The sequence below is a fragment of the Neofelis nebulosa genome, chromosome 5 (assembly GCF_028018385.1).
Source record: "Neofelis nebulosa isolate mNeoNeb1 chromosome 5, mNeoNeb1.pri, whole genome shotgun sequence".
Lineage (NCBI taxonomy): Eukaryota > Metazoa > Chordata > Mammalia > Carnivora > Felidae > Neofelis > Neofelis nebulosa.
Window position 1 is genome coordinate 91,878,208 of NC_080786.1, and position 16,621 is coordinate 91,894,828.

The window sequence follows — 16,621 nt, forward strand, 5'->3', positions numbered from 1 at the left end:
TAGGATAAAGTTTAAATTCTTTTGCTTTACACATTAAGCCCTTTATTATCTGATTTCTAATACCTGTCCATCTCCCATTGTGTCCCTAGTAGACTCCTTCTGACCTAGCCATAGCGGCTTTATGTAGTTCTTCAAATGTAACAGACTCTTTCGTTGCCTTGTTTTAGCCCATGTATTTTTCTTTTCTCTGCCTAAAACATTCTTCCCTCTTTCCTTTACCTGGGTAACTTCAACTCTCCTTCAAGACAGCATACCCTGGCATCTCCTCTCTCTCTGCTGACTGAATTATTACTCTTTTGTACTTCTGTAATATTCTACGAATACTTTTATGACAGCCCTTACATTTCTATATTTTGTAATCAGTAATTTCCTGTCTTCCTAATTAAATGGTAATATTTTTTAGGACACTGACTATGTCTAGTCTTCTGCTGTATTCTTAATAGCTACCTAGCACAGGAGTTACCACATAGAAGGTAAATATATATACATATATGGCCCACTGTCCATCTGTCTCTCTTTCTCATGCACACATACACACACACAAATATTGAGATATATTCTTTTTGGACATATCTCTGGTGTCCTGGGGGCAAGGAGTTACATCTTCCTAAATTATTTCTTTGCTGTTAAAGAAATTTACAATTTGAAGCCTTGAAAGCTTCTTCCTATAATTGTCATGCTTTTAAGAGACATTTCAATTTTTAAATTATTTTTAATTTATTATTATTATTTTTTTATTCTAGAGAGAGAGAGAGAGAGAGAGAGAGAGAGAGACCGACCATGTCAGTGGGGGAAAAGGGCAGCGGGAGAGAGAGAATCCTAAGCAGGCTTCACACTCAGCACAGACCCTGACACAGGGCTCGATTCCATGACGGGGGAATCATGACCTGAGCCAAAATCAAGAATTAGATGCTCAACTGACTAAGCCAACCAGGCACCCCAACAATTGAGATCATAACACGTGGTGGATGGTAACTCTTAATTGAAGAAGGATATGGGTGATTGAGAAAAGTTTATTAATAAATGTAAAAATCCCCATCTGCTTGCAGTAGAAAAGCAGTGTGGGGGTGGGGGGGGCGTGCCTGGGTGGCTCGGCTCAGGTCATGATCTCACAGTTTGTGGGTCTGAGCCCCAGCTGTCTCTGTGCTGACAGCTTGGAGCCTGGAGCCTGCTTCAGATTCTGTGTATGTTTTTCTCTCTCCCCCTCTCCTGTGCTCTCTCTCTCTCTCTCAGGAATAAACATTAAAAAATTATAAAAAATAATTTTGACTGATAAAAATATAGAAGACTAGGGGATAGAGAACTTCCTTGCTCTACCTCTAATCATGACAAATAATGTCATAAATGCATATAAGAGAATGTAGATGAACTAGCACAAAACCATTTCCATTAAAAAATTACACAAAGACAAAAATCTCAGTCTGTGCTTTCTCTATATGTTAAAATAAAATGTTACAGTCTTTGTGTTCTCTGAGTATAGGTCAAGTTGGTATAAAAGAAAAAAAGAAACTTAAGTTGAATGCTAAGAAATTTCTAACTCAACGATTGAGAAAACTAGACCATACAACAAATAATTTGTATATCTGTGTAAACAGTATTTCACAGTGTTACTTGGAAACATCTGGAAATTTTTTAAATAGACAAAACTTTGGTTAAAGACCTAGAGTCTTTCTTCTCCAACTCATTCCCCCAAATTATTGATAAAATTACTCTAAAAGCACAAATCCAATCATGTTACTACTCTGCTTAAAAGCCTATAAAGGCTCTCTAATACCTATGGGATAAAGTCTAAATTCTACATTAGAACTTACATTAATTCATTTATTCTACAAACTTCTTGTTCTTTCTCTATCAGAGCCATTCACATAACATCCCTTCTACCTAGGATAGTCTACTCCCTTTCTGCCTGATGAAATTCTACCTGCCTTTTAAGATTCAGCTCAAATAGCATGTGCTTTGTGAAGCCTTCCAAGATTCTACCAGGCAGAATATTTGATTCCACATATGTGCTTGCACAGAATTTTGTACATGCTCTAATGTATAGCATTAGACATTTGTATGTCTTTCTGCTATAGCAGATTAAGACTAAAAGGCAGGGGATATGTTCTTATTCCTAGTTCAGAGTACAAAATCTGGCTTATAATAATAATTTAATAGGTATATGTTTAGACCTCCAATTGTTTCAAATCATCTGATGTGATAGTTCTTAAAACTTATTAAATGGATCAAAGGTTTTTTGTTTTTTAAGTATTTTAAGGGGTGCCTGGGTGGCTCAGTCAGTTAAGCGTCTGACTCTTGATTTCAGCTCAGGTCATGATCTCACTCTCATGAGATGGAGCCCAGTGTTGGGCTCTGTGTTGGGCTCTGTGCTGCGTGTAGAGCCTACTTAAGATTCTCTCTCTCTTCCTCCCCCTCTACCCCATCCCTACTTGTGCTCACTCTCTAAAAAAAAAAAATGAATAAATAAAGTATTTTAAGACTATTTTGCCTGAAATAGCTTAAAATAAGTGTTTGGGGTTTTTTTTTGTTTTGTTTTGTTTTGTTTTTGCTTTGGTATATTTGTTAATTACTTTAACTATCACTACATGAATTGTGCAGTTATTTTCATTTAAATTTAGTATAAATACTGCAAAAGGATCCTTTAAGTCCAAATATATGGAAGTACTCACTTCTATATTTGGCAGAGTTATTGTCACCTGTTCACCTTTGCCGACTTCCAGCTCTCCTTCACAGGAAGTGTCAATGGAAGCAGGTTTGAAGTCATCTAAAAATAGAAACAGATATGGATTTTTATAAGATGGAACAATACCTGGGTACCTGGATATCAAAGGGGTGCCTGTGTGGCTTAGTCAATTAAGCATCCGACTTCGGCCCGGGTCATGATCTCATGGTTTGAGTTTGAGTCCTACATCTGGCTCTGTGCTGACAACGCAGAGACTGCTTCGGATTCTGTCCCCCTCTCTCTCTCTGCCCCTTCCCCACTCATGCTTCCCTCCCTCTCTCTCTCAAAAATAAATAAATAAATAAATAAATAAATAAACATTTAAAAAAGTGTGAGCATGTTTCAGAGTGATAAATCATTTTTTAATAGCCAGTAATTAAAATGGTTTAGGAGAGTCTTCATATTACAAATAAAATCCAAACCAGTTTGGAGATATCTATATCTATATCTATATCTATATCTATATCTATATCTATATCTCTCTCTATATATATCTAGATAGGTATATATCTATATATCTAGATATACCTATCTAGATATATATATATATAGGTATATCTAGATAGGTATATCTAGATAGGTATATCTAGATATCTAGATATATAGAGATATATAGAGATATAGAGATATAGAGATAGATAGATATATATAACTCTGAGAAAAAAAATAGCTCTACAACAGTATTCCTCAAACCATGTTCCCTCTGGATCCTGTTTAGACTGCAACCTAGACTAAGATGCTCCACTGCTAAAAACTACATAATGTCAGTGTTTTCACAATTTGCTAAAAACTTATATTAGTAGAATGCTTTCAATTTTCAGTCTTTTTCTCCCATAATTTTTCTTAAACCACCTTGGGTGCCTACTATCACTTGCCTGCTGTTCTAGCAGAATACAAAATTAATGAATACGTGGAAAATACACATTCATTGGAAAACTTAAGAAAAAGCAATCACTGAATTTAAAAGTTTGAGTTTTTCATGGATATATTTGCCACTAAAGGATACATAAATGTAATCAAATCTGCAACTTCAGAATACTTAAAATAGAATTTGATTTGAGTTAAATCATAATTCAAATGATGTTATTAAAATATATTACCCAGAAGAAATTTAGGGTGCTCAGATATTTCACATGCTGAACAAGTTTAAAACCTCTAAGATATGAAAGCCATTTAAAAATAATTCATATCAATAGATACTAAGGACTGATAATTCTGATACAGAATTCCTCCAGTTATATACATTTTTCCCAGGTTAACTCTTTATTAAAATGTAGCATACATGCAAACTAGAATGTGAATCATAAGCTTGATGAATTTTCACAAAGTGGCACGAATGTAATCAGCAACCAGATCAAGAAATAGAACATTAGCCTCTGAGAGGCCTCTCCCAATTACCGCTACCCCAAGAGACTGATCTTTATATTAACAGGGAAGTACCCCCAAATGCCTAATCCAAAGTACTGAACATTTATTAGAATTTAGAGAACTATAATAGGTAGGTCTTGTGAAAGGAGAATCTTCTAGTGCTCATCAAATGATCTGCTGTCTATAAACAAAAGCTGGCCGCTGCTTCTCAATGACAATTATAATGGCTAACATTTATAAGGAACACTTCCTGCCAGGCACCTTGTTAGCACTTCATATTTAATTCTTTAACAACTCTATGAAAAGAAATGAAATCCACTCTTATGTTCCTTAAGCACATATGAGTATAAACAATTCACACTAAGTATTCTTTTTTTATTTATTTATTTTTTTATTTTTTAAAGTTTTTTTTTTTTCAACGTTTTTTATTTATTTTTGGGACAGAGAGAGACAGAGCATGAACGGGGGAGGGGCAGAGAGAGAGGGAGACACAGAATCGGAAACAGGCTCCAGGCTCCAAGCCATCAGCTCAGAGCCTGACGCGGGGCTCAAACTCACGGACCGCGAGATCGTGACCTGGCTGAAGTCGGATGCTTAACCGACTGCGCCACCCAGGCGCCCCACACTAAGTATTCTTTATAGCATGGTTTATTCTTCATGTTGCTTTAATTCAGAACTGAAAACATGCAATAAGTATCTCTCAAATCTTGATGCCTATTTCCAGATTTTAATAAACAGATTAAAAATACACAGACAATATGAAAAACATGAAAGAATTTGATTTACAATAGTAGTACCATTGAGGATAAAGATTAGACTGAAAATAAATTGGGAAGTTTGTTAGTAGCAGTAAGGTAGTGACAAAGATAAAAAATAATTAAGGTGTTAAGTTTTAGATGCTTGAAAGAAGTTCTAGGGAAATAAGTATTAGTTAATATCAATTAATGAAAAGACAACAATACTAAAGAAAAAAATCAGAACTGAGCTTGAGTATCATGGAAATAAAGAAAGTAGAAAGCAGAAGACAGAAATAGCCAAGAGAATAAACAGATACAAAACAAAAACAATAACAGCAAAACTTATGTTAATTACTTTATTTTAAATTTTTTCTTAATTACTTTTATCTCGTAGCCTTACGAACATTCTCTAAAGTTGTGAATACTCCTATGTTACAGATACAGCAAATGAGGGTAGAAGAAATCAAGTCCCTCACCCAAGATCATGCAGTTAATATTTGCTAAAGCCAGAATAAGGAACTATCAAATTTAGCTAGATGAAAAAGATAAGAGGTTGACCAACAATGAATATCAGTCTTATTGATATCAACATTAATGGAGAAAGAAAACAAGTTCAATTTGAGCTAGTAAATACCATTTGTTATCCTAAAGTGAGAACTTCATTTTATAAGGATGTATACATAATAAATGAAGTAACTTCCACTTAAAGTATTTTAATATAAGTAATTTATCATCATGGCCTATGGGATACCCACAGTAACAGACTTTGTTGGTTTTAAAATGTCCTCAACTTCCTAATTTTAACTATATTTAAGGTTTTGCTCATCAGTGTAAATACTCATATAAACATTCCTCAATCTTCATCACTCACATCTAATCACTATGTCTTCTTCCATAATATCTTTCAGAGCCATCTCCTATTCCATCTCCTATTCTTGCTGAAGTCAAACTAGTTTTCAACCAACAGAAAGCTACAGCTTGACCATCTGCTTTTCTGTTTTTGCTCTTAGAATGTGAATCCTATTTCAAAGTCCCCTCTTCCCTAAAGTAGTCACTATGTGGGGCCATTTCTCTACTCTCCAAAATCTCAAGTTTTTTGGTCTTCTTCTATAGCATTTACCTACCACTCATCAAAACCTAACATAAACTTCCTGGTATTATTTACCTGTTTCTGTATATGCCCTACTGGACTGCAATTAAAAAAATTTTTTTTAATGTTTATTTATTTTTGAGAGAGAGAAAGTGCGAGTGGGGGAGGTGCAGAGAGAGAGGGAGACACAGAATCCAAAGCAGGCTCCAGGCTCTGAGCTGTCAGCACAGAGCCTGATGCGGGGCTCGAACTCACAGACTGGACTGTGAGATCATGACCTGAGCCAAAGTCAGACGCTTAACAGACTGAGCCACCCAGGCACCCCAGAACTGTAATTTTTTAAAACATAATGCTTCATACTTTAATTCCTCCTGAGTTATGGCTCCTAGCATAGTGCCTTTAATATAATGGGCACATATGAGATCTTTGTAATTGACCCTGGTTCATATGTTTATCCCTCTCTGAACCAACTCCAAACTTATTTTTAAGTATAAACTTATTTCAGCTAAATTATGTGCAAAAGACTTGTTTTCTAATTGTCTCCTGAGGATCAGATAAATCTGTATTTCAAGACTCTCATTTCTTTAAGGTAGGTACTGCCATATTTGTTTTGTACTTTTCACTAGCACATTTCTCTTCTCATAGAGGGCACTCATTACTTAATATTTGACAATAAAGGAATCTCTATGATAAATAGTTAACAGAAATGACATCCTAGAGTAAAGCCAGGGTCTTTTGATGTCCCATATTTTTCTGACAGTGACACAGAGGACAATATTGGGAGACCTGTCGCTTAACTACAGTTAAATAATGCTTTAGAGGAGAAGCCAGAAAGGTAATTCAAGGCAGTGAAGCAGATCAGTGGGGAACCACAGTGACCTAGAGAATGAATAAGCCCAATCTCAAGAAGACAACCACAACTTGGATCCAGCCAACTCCTGTCAAGAGGAATATGGGTTTAGTGAGACCAGGTTATCTTCTGATTTTTTAAAGAGAAGCTGGTAATCCAGATTTCTGTATAAAAGATCTTGATTTTTACATATTTACAACTAGTTTATGCTAAAACAATAACTGTGTGGGTCAAACAAAGCATCTCTAAAGTCAAACTCAGCCAACAGGTTGTTAATCTATAACCTCTGTTTTAGTGTTTAAAACTGATTATTTTTCTTTGTAACATATCATCACTTTAGATCTTCACAACAATTCTTTGAATTGATTATTCTCACCCACATTTTACTAATGGGAAACTCTGCTAAAGTAATTAAGCCAGTTAAAAATCAAATCAGGAACTCAAGCCACAAACTCTATCCACTCATATAGTCTCTTTGCCTTATTATATATCCACAGTTCTTTTTTTTTTTTAATTTTTTAACGTTTATTTATTTTTGAGACAGAGACAGAGCATGAATGGGGAGGGTCAGAGAGAGAAGGAGACATAGAATCCGAAGCAGGCTCCAGGCTCCGTGCAGTCAGCACAAAGCCCGACGCGGGGCTCGAACCCACAGACCGCGGGATCATGACCCGAGCCGAAGCCGGATGCTCAACCGACTGAGCCACCTAGGCACCCCATATGTGTCCAGAGTTCTTAACTTTTGTGTGTGTTGGCAGGGGAGCGGGGGTTGTTAGGAGAGGAGGAATAGTCATAAGTCCCTATGGGAATCTGATGAAAATTATAGACCAGCCATAAATCCTCTCTACAGAAAAAATGTATATATGAACATACATATCAAATACTGTATAATTTCAAGAGATTCACAAGTCTCTGAAGCCTTTCTATAGATGTGTATAATATGAGACAACTATAAGAGATAGTAATATACCCAAAATATCTATAGCTTTATTCAATGATAAGCATGAACTCATAATCAATAAATCTATCAAAACTATTCTGAACCTATTTACATTTCTAATTATTTTACTGTTAGAATTAATAAGTTCTACTTTTTATTACTTGTTATATTAATTAGTATTGCCTTTTATTTACTTTCAAACAAGTTTTTTTTAAGAATACAACTTTTGAGTTTCAATGGATTAAGTATAGTTCTAGAATTACAGAATTTGTTAAGTAATCTCATGTTTTCTATATGTTTCCAAATATCAAATGTATTTTCTAGGTTGCTATGATTCCAGACTACATAGTTTATTTCTTTCAGTTCTCCTTGGTTTGGAAACCTCACCACCAATTTTACCATTTATTTATTCACTGTGGATATCCTTCTTCTATGTTATTTTTATCAGGTTTACAGTACAATTACTTGTATTACATATAGAGGAGAGAAACATTTCCTACTCTGTATTAATACTTTTTCAATCAATGTTGATCACTTTTCTGATTATTTTGGCTGTAGTGTCACATAATGTCAATATCTTCAAAAAAGAATCACAATTACTATCATAAATTTACTTCCTCGTATTTGAACTAATTCAACTAACTTGAAAACCCACATCCTTTCCAATATACCACATTTATCAGAAAAAATTAATTGTAAATATAATTTTAATCCAATTTCTCATTAATGTACTTTCTAATGTTTGCTCACACCAAAGCTTAACAACCACTTTTGTGGGAGTGGCTCTACATGAAGGCTCAATCTTCCTCACTGACCATGAGTTCATCAATTACTGTCAAGCAAAAAGTGGTATCATTTACAAACTTAGGAATTTCAATGTTTATTACCTTATCTAGATAGAAATTGTAAAATTAGCACTAGCCCAAATTCAAAATTTATTCTAGTGGGTCCTGTTACTCAAACTCTTCCACCCAGTGAAGTATCTGCTGCTAAACATTGAGCTTATCACTTACAGAACATCCCATGTCTTCCCTACCACATGCCAGACTATCTTTGTGTTAGGTTTTATTGCCAAGCCTTGATAAATGCTTTTTGAAACTCTAAGTAAATGACATTCATTGGCACTCCTCATACACACATGAATATACCCCTTCAAGGATAATGGTAACTATTATTTATTCTCTATGCACCAAAGACTGTGCCAGGTTGTTTATGCAATCTTATTTAATCCTTACCATTTATATATTAGAAAATGAAGGCTGAAAGTTTAGAGAATATTCCAAAAGGTACATTACTTATTTGGTAGTGGAGGCCAGTATTCGCAACCTGTTTTGTTAAAAATATTAGGTAGGCATAATAACCCCTGTACATAAACGTAGAATATTACTTTCTCCCAGATTACACTGACTTGAGTGTTTGTTATAAATTAGGTCCACTTGCCCTGTATAAAAGTAAGATTTCTTGTTCTATAGTTTCCATCCCTTACTCTGAGTCATTAAGAGTGAGGATCATAAGGTAGATGAAACTGTCCTCAAGGATAATGATTGGTTTTATTCAAATAAATCTAGAAAGATTCTGCCTGCTTCAACAAGAAAAAAACTAAGGCCAAAAACTTTTCTAATATCTTCCACAGCACTAAGCGTGTATTCAAATATCTGGGTTTATTGTGATGGTTATTCCTATGGTTGTTTTGTCTTTTTTTTTTTTTTTTTTTTTTTTTTTTTTCATTCTTATAGCCAGATCAACTGATTCTCTGACTCGAAAGGCACAATTCCAGCATGGTGAGAACTTTTATAAATGAAAAGCTTTGAAGCACCTGCAGAGAGCCTTTCAAAAGCTGTATTTTATCCTCTTTGTGATTCATGCCCTTAAAAGAGTATATCCAAATTATGCAAAAATTTATTCTTAAGCAAATCTTTATAATCTTAAACCTTATGATTTGAAAAATCACTAAAAGGCTACTTTAAACCTGAGAAAGAAGAGGAGAGAGGAGGTGTTATTTGCAAGAAAGGCATGGAGAAACCAGGTTATCAGCTTTATCACACTTTTGGAAAATGGAAGTGAAGGAGAGAAACTGCACAGCTAGCACTAGCCGTCTCACTGTGGGTAACCTTGGACGACAGAGAACCGCAAAGCAGAAAAAACAAAGGACACTGTTGAAGATCTGTTGACAAATATTTCCCCTGTTTATTCTACCAACTGGATGTTAATTTTGCTTAACAAAACCCTTTCATAAAATGTAAATATATTCTTGGAGAGTTAAACCCATTGATCTTTATACCTTTACCCTGGGTTACTTTAATTAGATCATCTACAACTTAACCAAACTTCTGGAGAATGTTGAGGGTTTTTTTTTTTTTTAATGTTTATTTTTGAGAGAGAGAGTGCAAGCAGGGGAAGGATGGAGAGAAAGAGGGACAGAGGATCCAAAGCTGGCTCTGTGCTGACAGCAGCAACCCTGAGAGATGGGGTTGAAATCATGAACCCAGAGATGATGACCTGAGCCGAAGTCCAACGCTCAACCGAGTCACCAAGGTGTCTCAAGAAAGTTGAGTTTTAATGGGGTGTTTTGATTGAAACAGGGAAAATCTCAGAGCAAAAACCATGAAGATCTCTGGACAGTCTAAGAACACGATGAGTGAGAAAGGTGGAATGATGAGACACTAAAGAAGAACAGGACAGGGGAAAGGAAGTGAAAAAATAGCTACTTTACAATTTTGCCACAGAAAAATAAGAGGTTATGATTCAAAGATCTCAAAGTTTCCTTTCCGCTCTATAATTCTGAGGGTTATTATGCAAAGAATGAAATGTTTTACATACCAAATTATATACCAAATTATAATATGCTATATTTTCCTTCCTGGAATCTATACCATCCAACTATTAAAGCAAAAGAGATCCTCTTTCTACCTGAACATTACAGAGTGTAATTTACCAGAACTACTTCCAGAGGACAACCAAAAGGAAATCAAAAGGAGAGATCATAGGGAAGTAAATACCTTTCTAAAAAAGAAATGCATAACACACCCTCCAAGACTTTGATAATCAGTATTTGATAGGTGAACGAAATCAGGGGTCCAAAAGAGCTACAGATTACTGGAATGGTTTAGAATACCTACCCAGGAACACACTAAACAAGAACTCTCATCAGTCAGCGACAGAAAAAGTGAAGAAGGGAAGGAATATTTCCCTACCAGCCTCAAGGTACTACCTTCACCCTGCATAATTGTTCGGCCCTTTGCATCCTTCCATCTGTCACCTAACTACCTTCCTATCACCTCTGCATTATACACCAGTCACGTCGTCTCCACAGTCACCCCTGCGGATCTCCTCCACAAAGTTTCCCTTTCTGCTTGTTGGTCTCACTTGAATCTCTCTGCCCAGGGTTTACAACCGACACCTGCTCAACTCTGGCTTCTTCCACGAAACCCCTAGGACTCCAGGCAGGACAGCGGTTAGCTCCGGTCACCCCATTCTCCAGCAGAGTAAGGAGGTTTGTGGGATCACAATTCCGAGAAGTTTAATGTCTCCACGTCCCCATCCCCAGAGGTCCCCCTTTCTCCCGGGGATCGTCCTCACTCACAGCGTACAGTGTGGAAGGCGCAGCGCGGCTTCTTCTCGAAACTTTCGCCTAACTTGAGAACCCGCTCGCGATGATCGATGCGCGAGGGTCCCGCAGCTCCATTCATCATTATCCCCTGGCTCTGACTTTACCTCCGCCACCTGCGCTCACTGTCATCTGCCACCTCATCCTGAAGCAGCTGCACTTGCTGAGGCCGGGGCAGCCACCAGACTCCGCCCCGCGCCCGACGCGCGCGGCCCCCCAGAAGCCTCTCGCGTGCTGATTGGCTGCGTGGAGAAGGGCGCCCCGCCCCCTAGCTCCGAGGATCCTGGTCCCGCCTCCAGACCCCTTCCCGCGTTGCGACGCAAGCCGCCTGGGAAAGGCCGCGCAGCTGAGGTGCGTGGTGGGAGGTGGGTCCTTCGGAGGAAGAACGCGAAGACAGGGTGAGGTAACCTGCCTGAGGTGGCGACTGGGGAGAGTGAGAGTCCCGGGTGCTGGGAGGCCTGGTGGGGTTCTGGGCCAAGTATCCCGGTGCTTAGGAGTTCCTAACGGGAGTATCTGTGCCTTTTCTGTGGAGATGTCTAGTGGCAACTGAGGCCCGGGGAGGGGCGGAAGCGGGGCACAAGGCCTGGTGTTTTGCCCCAAGGCCTGGTAGCGCGGAAGCTGGGTCTAGAATCCGGAATGAAGGAGCCTGCGACCTCAGACCTTGAACTTGACTGGAGGCGACGCCGTTACCTGGGCAATCAACTCCTGATTTCTGTTCCAGAGGAAGTTCTCGGGCGTATTAGGATCGAGACGGGATGAAGAGGATGGGGGGAAAAGATTACAAGTTAGAAATCACGGTGTTTAGGATCAGTTGCAACGAGATTGCATTCGGTAGCCTTCTTTTATTTACTTCCTTCACAGTGATCTTTGGAGGCAGTAAACGGCACGACCAGGAAGACGAAATTCCCAAAAAAACAAGGTCAGAGTTCGTGCTGTGCAACAGGGTAATAGCATTAATAATTGAAAAATACTTGTTTTTTTTTTTTTTTTTTTGTCCTGTCAAAAGTTCATGAGTTTAATGGTAAAGATGAGGGAAGTGTTATATTAGAAGAGAAGCACCCAAGAGAGAGTTTACAGATGGTTGCCATAACGGGTGGTTGTTTTTCAGGGTAAGTATGTAATCAAACTCTACCCCGTTGCTTAACCTATACCGTAGCCAAATTTGTCAATTTATTGTTCTAGGCAAGTAGGTGAATGTGTTTCCCTAAACCTATCTGCTTGTGTAAATTCTTTTATAAAGTGTATTCAGACTGTTTGGTGTGGTAATTAAGTGCTTCAGGTTCTGGAGCCAGAATTTTTGGGTTTGAACCCTAGCTTCATACTTTACAGTGTGACTTCATGCAAACTAAAGTATACTCATCGTTAAAATTAGGGGTGGGGGGAATGATACTGCTTATTCCTTAGAATTGTTAAGAGGGTTAAATGAATTAATACATGAATGGATTTAAAACAATTCACAGCACATAAAGCTCTCCAAATGGTTATCGTTATTGAATTATAACTCTATTATCTGGCAACATTTTAGAAACATCCTTGGTTTCTGCTTTCTTTTCTAAATCTTGAATTATTCTAGAAAGTAGGAATTTTGTTTACTGGTAAGAAAACTGGTTCAGAGAAGCCCAGTCCTCTGAGTCTCTGGTCTGTTTTCTTATCATCTGTGTCATCTATTTGGCACTTAAAATATTTTATATAATTATTTTACATATACGTACATGTGTGTGTGTACTTTTCTTTCCCAGCCGACACATGAACAGGGACTCTGTCCTGTATAAAATGTTTATGATCTATGTATCTAACATAGTGCTCTACACACGTTTGGTGATGATGATGTTTCAGTGATCTTTTATTATGTTAGCCAGAGTGCAACAACAGTGCTTTAAGCCTATTTTACATGAAAAAGATTCCAATTAGAAATCTGAGGTTTCCATAATCCTAATAAAGAGAAAAGCAGAGTCAAGAAATTGACTTTTGGAGTGCCCAAAGTTTGTGCATTCATTCATTCTTTCAACATATGTTTATTAAGTACTTACCAGGTATGGGCAAAGGCACTAGTCTAGTCTCTGGGAATATGGCAGTGAACAAGAGAGATAAGAAGGCAGCCACCAAGGATGGTCTAAGCTTTGCTGTCATGAAACTTACCTTCTAGTGTGAATTTTCACCAAACGTATTAAAATGAACCAGGTTGTACGAGTCCAGGAATAAAGAAAAAACCAAAAAAACCTAACCAAACAGGTTAATGAACTAAATAGAGTTGGAAAATACCCCAAGTGACATTTCACATTGCTTTGTTTAGGTCTACTGATGACATATTACCTCAGGAATTTATAACAGCTGTATGCATTTGTTCTTTTCCACAAATCTATATCCTCATCTAACTTAAAAAATATTGTTATATTTCTGTCTTACACCATTCACAAATAACTTAAATGTGTATTGAATATATAAAGATATAAGTAAACGAAGATCTAACTAAAACAAACCCATAAACGCACCAGAAAAAAGTTGAGACTATATTTTATTTATTTATTTATTTTTAAATTTTTATTTAATTTATTTTTTTAATTTACATCCAAGTTAGCATATAGTGCAACAATGATTTCAGGAGTAGATTCCTTAATGCCCCTTACCCATTTAGCCCGTCTCCCCTCCCACAACCCCTCCAGTAACCCTCTATTCTCCATATTTAAGAGTCTAAGAGACTGTATTTCAACTCTTAGGGTTAAGGAGGACCCTTCTAAGAATGATACCAAAGTAGAAGTCATAGAGGAAAAGATTGTTATATTCGACTACGTGAAAATTGTGAAACTGTGGTGAAGACACCATAATGAAACTTAAAAAAAATAAATTACATAAATTGTTTACACCTAGTATAAAAGGTAAAGGTTCATATCCATATATGAAAAGCTGAAAGCTTCTACAAAAGAATAATCCAGTAGGAAAATTGTTGAAGGATATGAATAGAAAATATATTAAAGAAGAAATAACCAGTGAACATGAAATGTGCCTAACTTGTCTAATAATCAAAGCAATACAAATTAAAGATGATATCATTTTCCATCTAGTAGATTGGTAGAAATGTATAAGATAGCAGTATGTATCAGTGAGGGCATAGTAAAAAGAACACCGTCATATGTTGTTAGAGGAAGTATAATTTGAAACACATATTTCAAAGGTACCATCTAATCAAAATTTAAAAAATTTATATCCTGCCACCCAGCCATCTGACTTCAAGGGAAATTCATCCTGCAAGATACTAGCATGAGTGCATAAAGATGTGTACATTCATAGTCATTGCAGCATTGCTGGTAATAGCATACTCTGAATGACCTCCAATAGAGGGAATGGTTTAAATATATTTTGATGCACTCTTACAAAGGAAGATAGCATAATGCAACCATTGGAAAGCGTGAGATAACTGTATCCACTCTCTTGGGAAGTAGCATGCCTACTGTGTGACAGGAGTGACACCAGGAGTTGTGCTGGACTTTCTTTGAAATATTTTCAGAAAATTTATGTTTTAATGATTTATATTTTACCTAAAAAGGATGACATTTCGATGCTTATTTTATGGCCAACTCCTCAATATAAAGGGCAGTTTTGGTGCCAATTTTGAAGAATAATACCTAAAAATAAGTGAGTTAAAAGTATGTCATTTGTGTTTTTTATTATTTTACATGGAAGGGAATATAATGAACATTGTATCTAAAACCACAGACTTTGGAGTCAGACTGATCTGGATTTGAATACGGACTCCACCAGATGCTGGTGGAACCATGATAGGTTCCTTCAAAGTTTATTTTTCATATCTGTAAAATGAGATGATTACAGCCTCTACCTCATAGTCTTGTGAGAAGTAAGATAATGTGTGCAAAAGCACTTAGTACAGTGCTTAGTTCATAGTAAAATACTTAATATATGTTGGCTTTTATTGTAAGTGAAGATTGTACTTTTTGTTAAATAATGATACCGTTGAGCTTTGAGTGTGGTAAACAGCAAATTGAATTGGGATGTGTCTTATATTTAATTTTAAGGTAATTGATTTTATGGTGATGAAAAAGAATGAAATCTTGCCATTTGTAACAACTTGGTTGGAACTGGAGGGTATTATGCTAAGCAAAATAAGTCAGAGAAAGATAACACATGATTTTACTCATGTGTGGAATTTGAGAAACTTAACAAGATCTTAGGGGAAGGGAAGGAACAAGAAGAGAAGAGACAGGGAGGCAAACCATAAGAGAACAAACTGAGGGTTGATGGGGGGGTGGGCAAAATGGGTGATGGACATTAAGGAGGGCACTTGTTGGGATGAGCACTGAGTGTTGTATGTAAGTTATGAATCACAGGATTCTACTCCTGAAGGCAAGACTACACTAATATGAGAATAATAATAATAATAACAAAGATAATTTGATTTACTATGCTATTTATTAATAAGCTTTTGTTATCTTATAATTACGTCCCATTTCTGAGTTGTGTGTTGAGGATCCCCAAGACCAACCCAAGGTTCAGTGATTCACTGGGAGGGCTGACACCTCTTAGGATATAGTCGTATTTGTGGCTGTGATTTACAGTGAAGGGATACAAAGCAAAATCATCAAAGAGAAAAGGCAAATGGGGCAAAATCCAGAGGAAAACCGGTGCAAATTTCCAAAAGTCTTCTCCCAGTAGGTTCGTATAGGACACACTTAATTCTTCCTATAATGAACTGTCACATTTTGAAGTGTTGTCTACCAGGGAAGCTCACTAGATACTCAGTGATAAGGGTCTTTATTGGAGGTGGTCATATAGGCATCGTCTACTACCAAGTACCAGAATTCCAAGCTTTTGGAATGAGCAGGCATTCTGCATAAATCACATTGTTTTCACAAATACTTTAGGTACAGTGAGCCACTCTTGTTAGGGAATGGTGGAAACCCTTCTGAAATCCAAGTTCACCAGCCAGGGGCCAGTCTTGGCATCAGGCAAGGGCCAACTTTGTCTCAAGCTATGTTAGCTCTTTTCTGCACATTCAGTGTCTCTTTTATGATCAAAGAAATTAATTTCTATCCCAGGATTATTGTGCAGATTAGAGAGAGTGAATGTGGAGTATCTAGCACTGTTCCTGACTCCTAGTGCGCGATAAATAATACCTGCTGTAGCTGTCATAGTAAGTTATAGGAGTCTCTAGCTCTTTATAGGTATTCCAATTAGAAACATTAGAATCTCCTGTAAGGAAGAAATTGAAAAATCTATCCTTCACTTCTCAAAGCAAACAAAACAAATTTTATATTGAAACTATTTTTCAAACATTATTTAGGGAGCAAATGT

At 36.9% G+C, this 16,621-nt stretch overlaps 2 protein-coding genes across 15 annotated transcripts in view; one reads left to right on the forward strand and one right to left on the reverse strand.

The window, feature by feature from the left end:
* Positions 1 to 11,516, reverse strand: part of EAF2 (ELL associated factor 2) — a 39,480-nt gene extending 27,964 nt beyond the window's left edge. For 2 of the 4 annotated variants that reach the window (XM_058731232.1, XM_058731231.1), the window contains exons 1-2: positions 11,291 to 11,505; positions 2,670 to 2,764 (exon numbers count right to left, since the gene is read on the reverse strand). In XM_058731232.1, coding sequence (XP_058587215.1) covers positions 2,670 to 2,764; positions 11,291 to 11,399 — 204 coding nt within the window. In that variant the 5' untranslated portion in view covers positions 11,400 to 11,505. Of the gene's footprint in view, positions 1 to 2,669; positions 2,765 to 11,290 lie in introns of all 4 variants that reach the window. The other 2 variants (XM_058731233.1, XM_058731234.1) reach the window with 2 other exon arrangements.
* A 78-nt stretch (positions 11,517 to 11,594) lies between these two features.
* Positions 11,595 to 16,621, forward strand: part of IQCB1 (IQ motif containing B1) — a 65,061-nt gene continuing 60,034 nt past the window's right edge. Inside the window, exons 1-2 of one of the 11 annotated variants that reach the window (XM_058731221.1) lie at positions 11,595 to 11,665; positions 12,176 to 12,258. The gene's annotated coding sequence lies outside the window, so the exon portion shown is untranslated. Of the gene's footprint in view, positions 11,748 to 12,175; positions 12,259 to 12,309; positions 12,424 to 16,621 lie in introns of those variants that run through there. The other 10 variants (XM_058731219.1, XM_058731225.1, XM_058731228.1 and 7 more) reach the window with 10 other exon arrangements.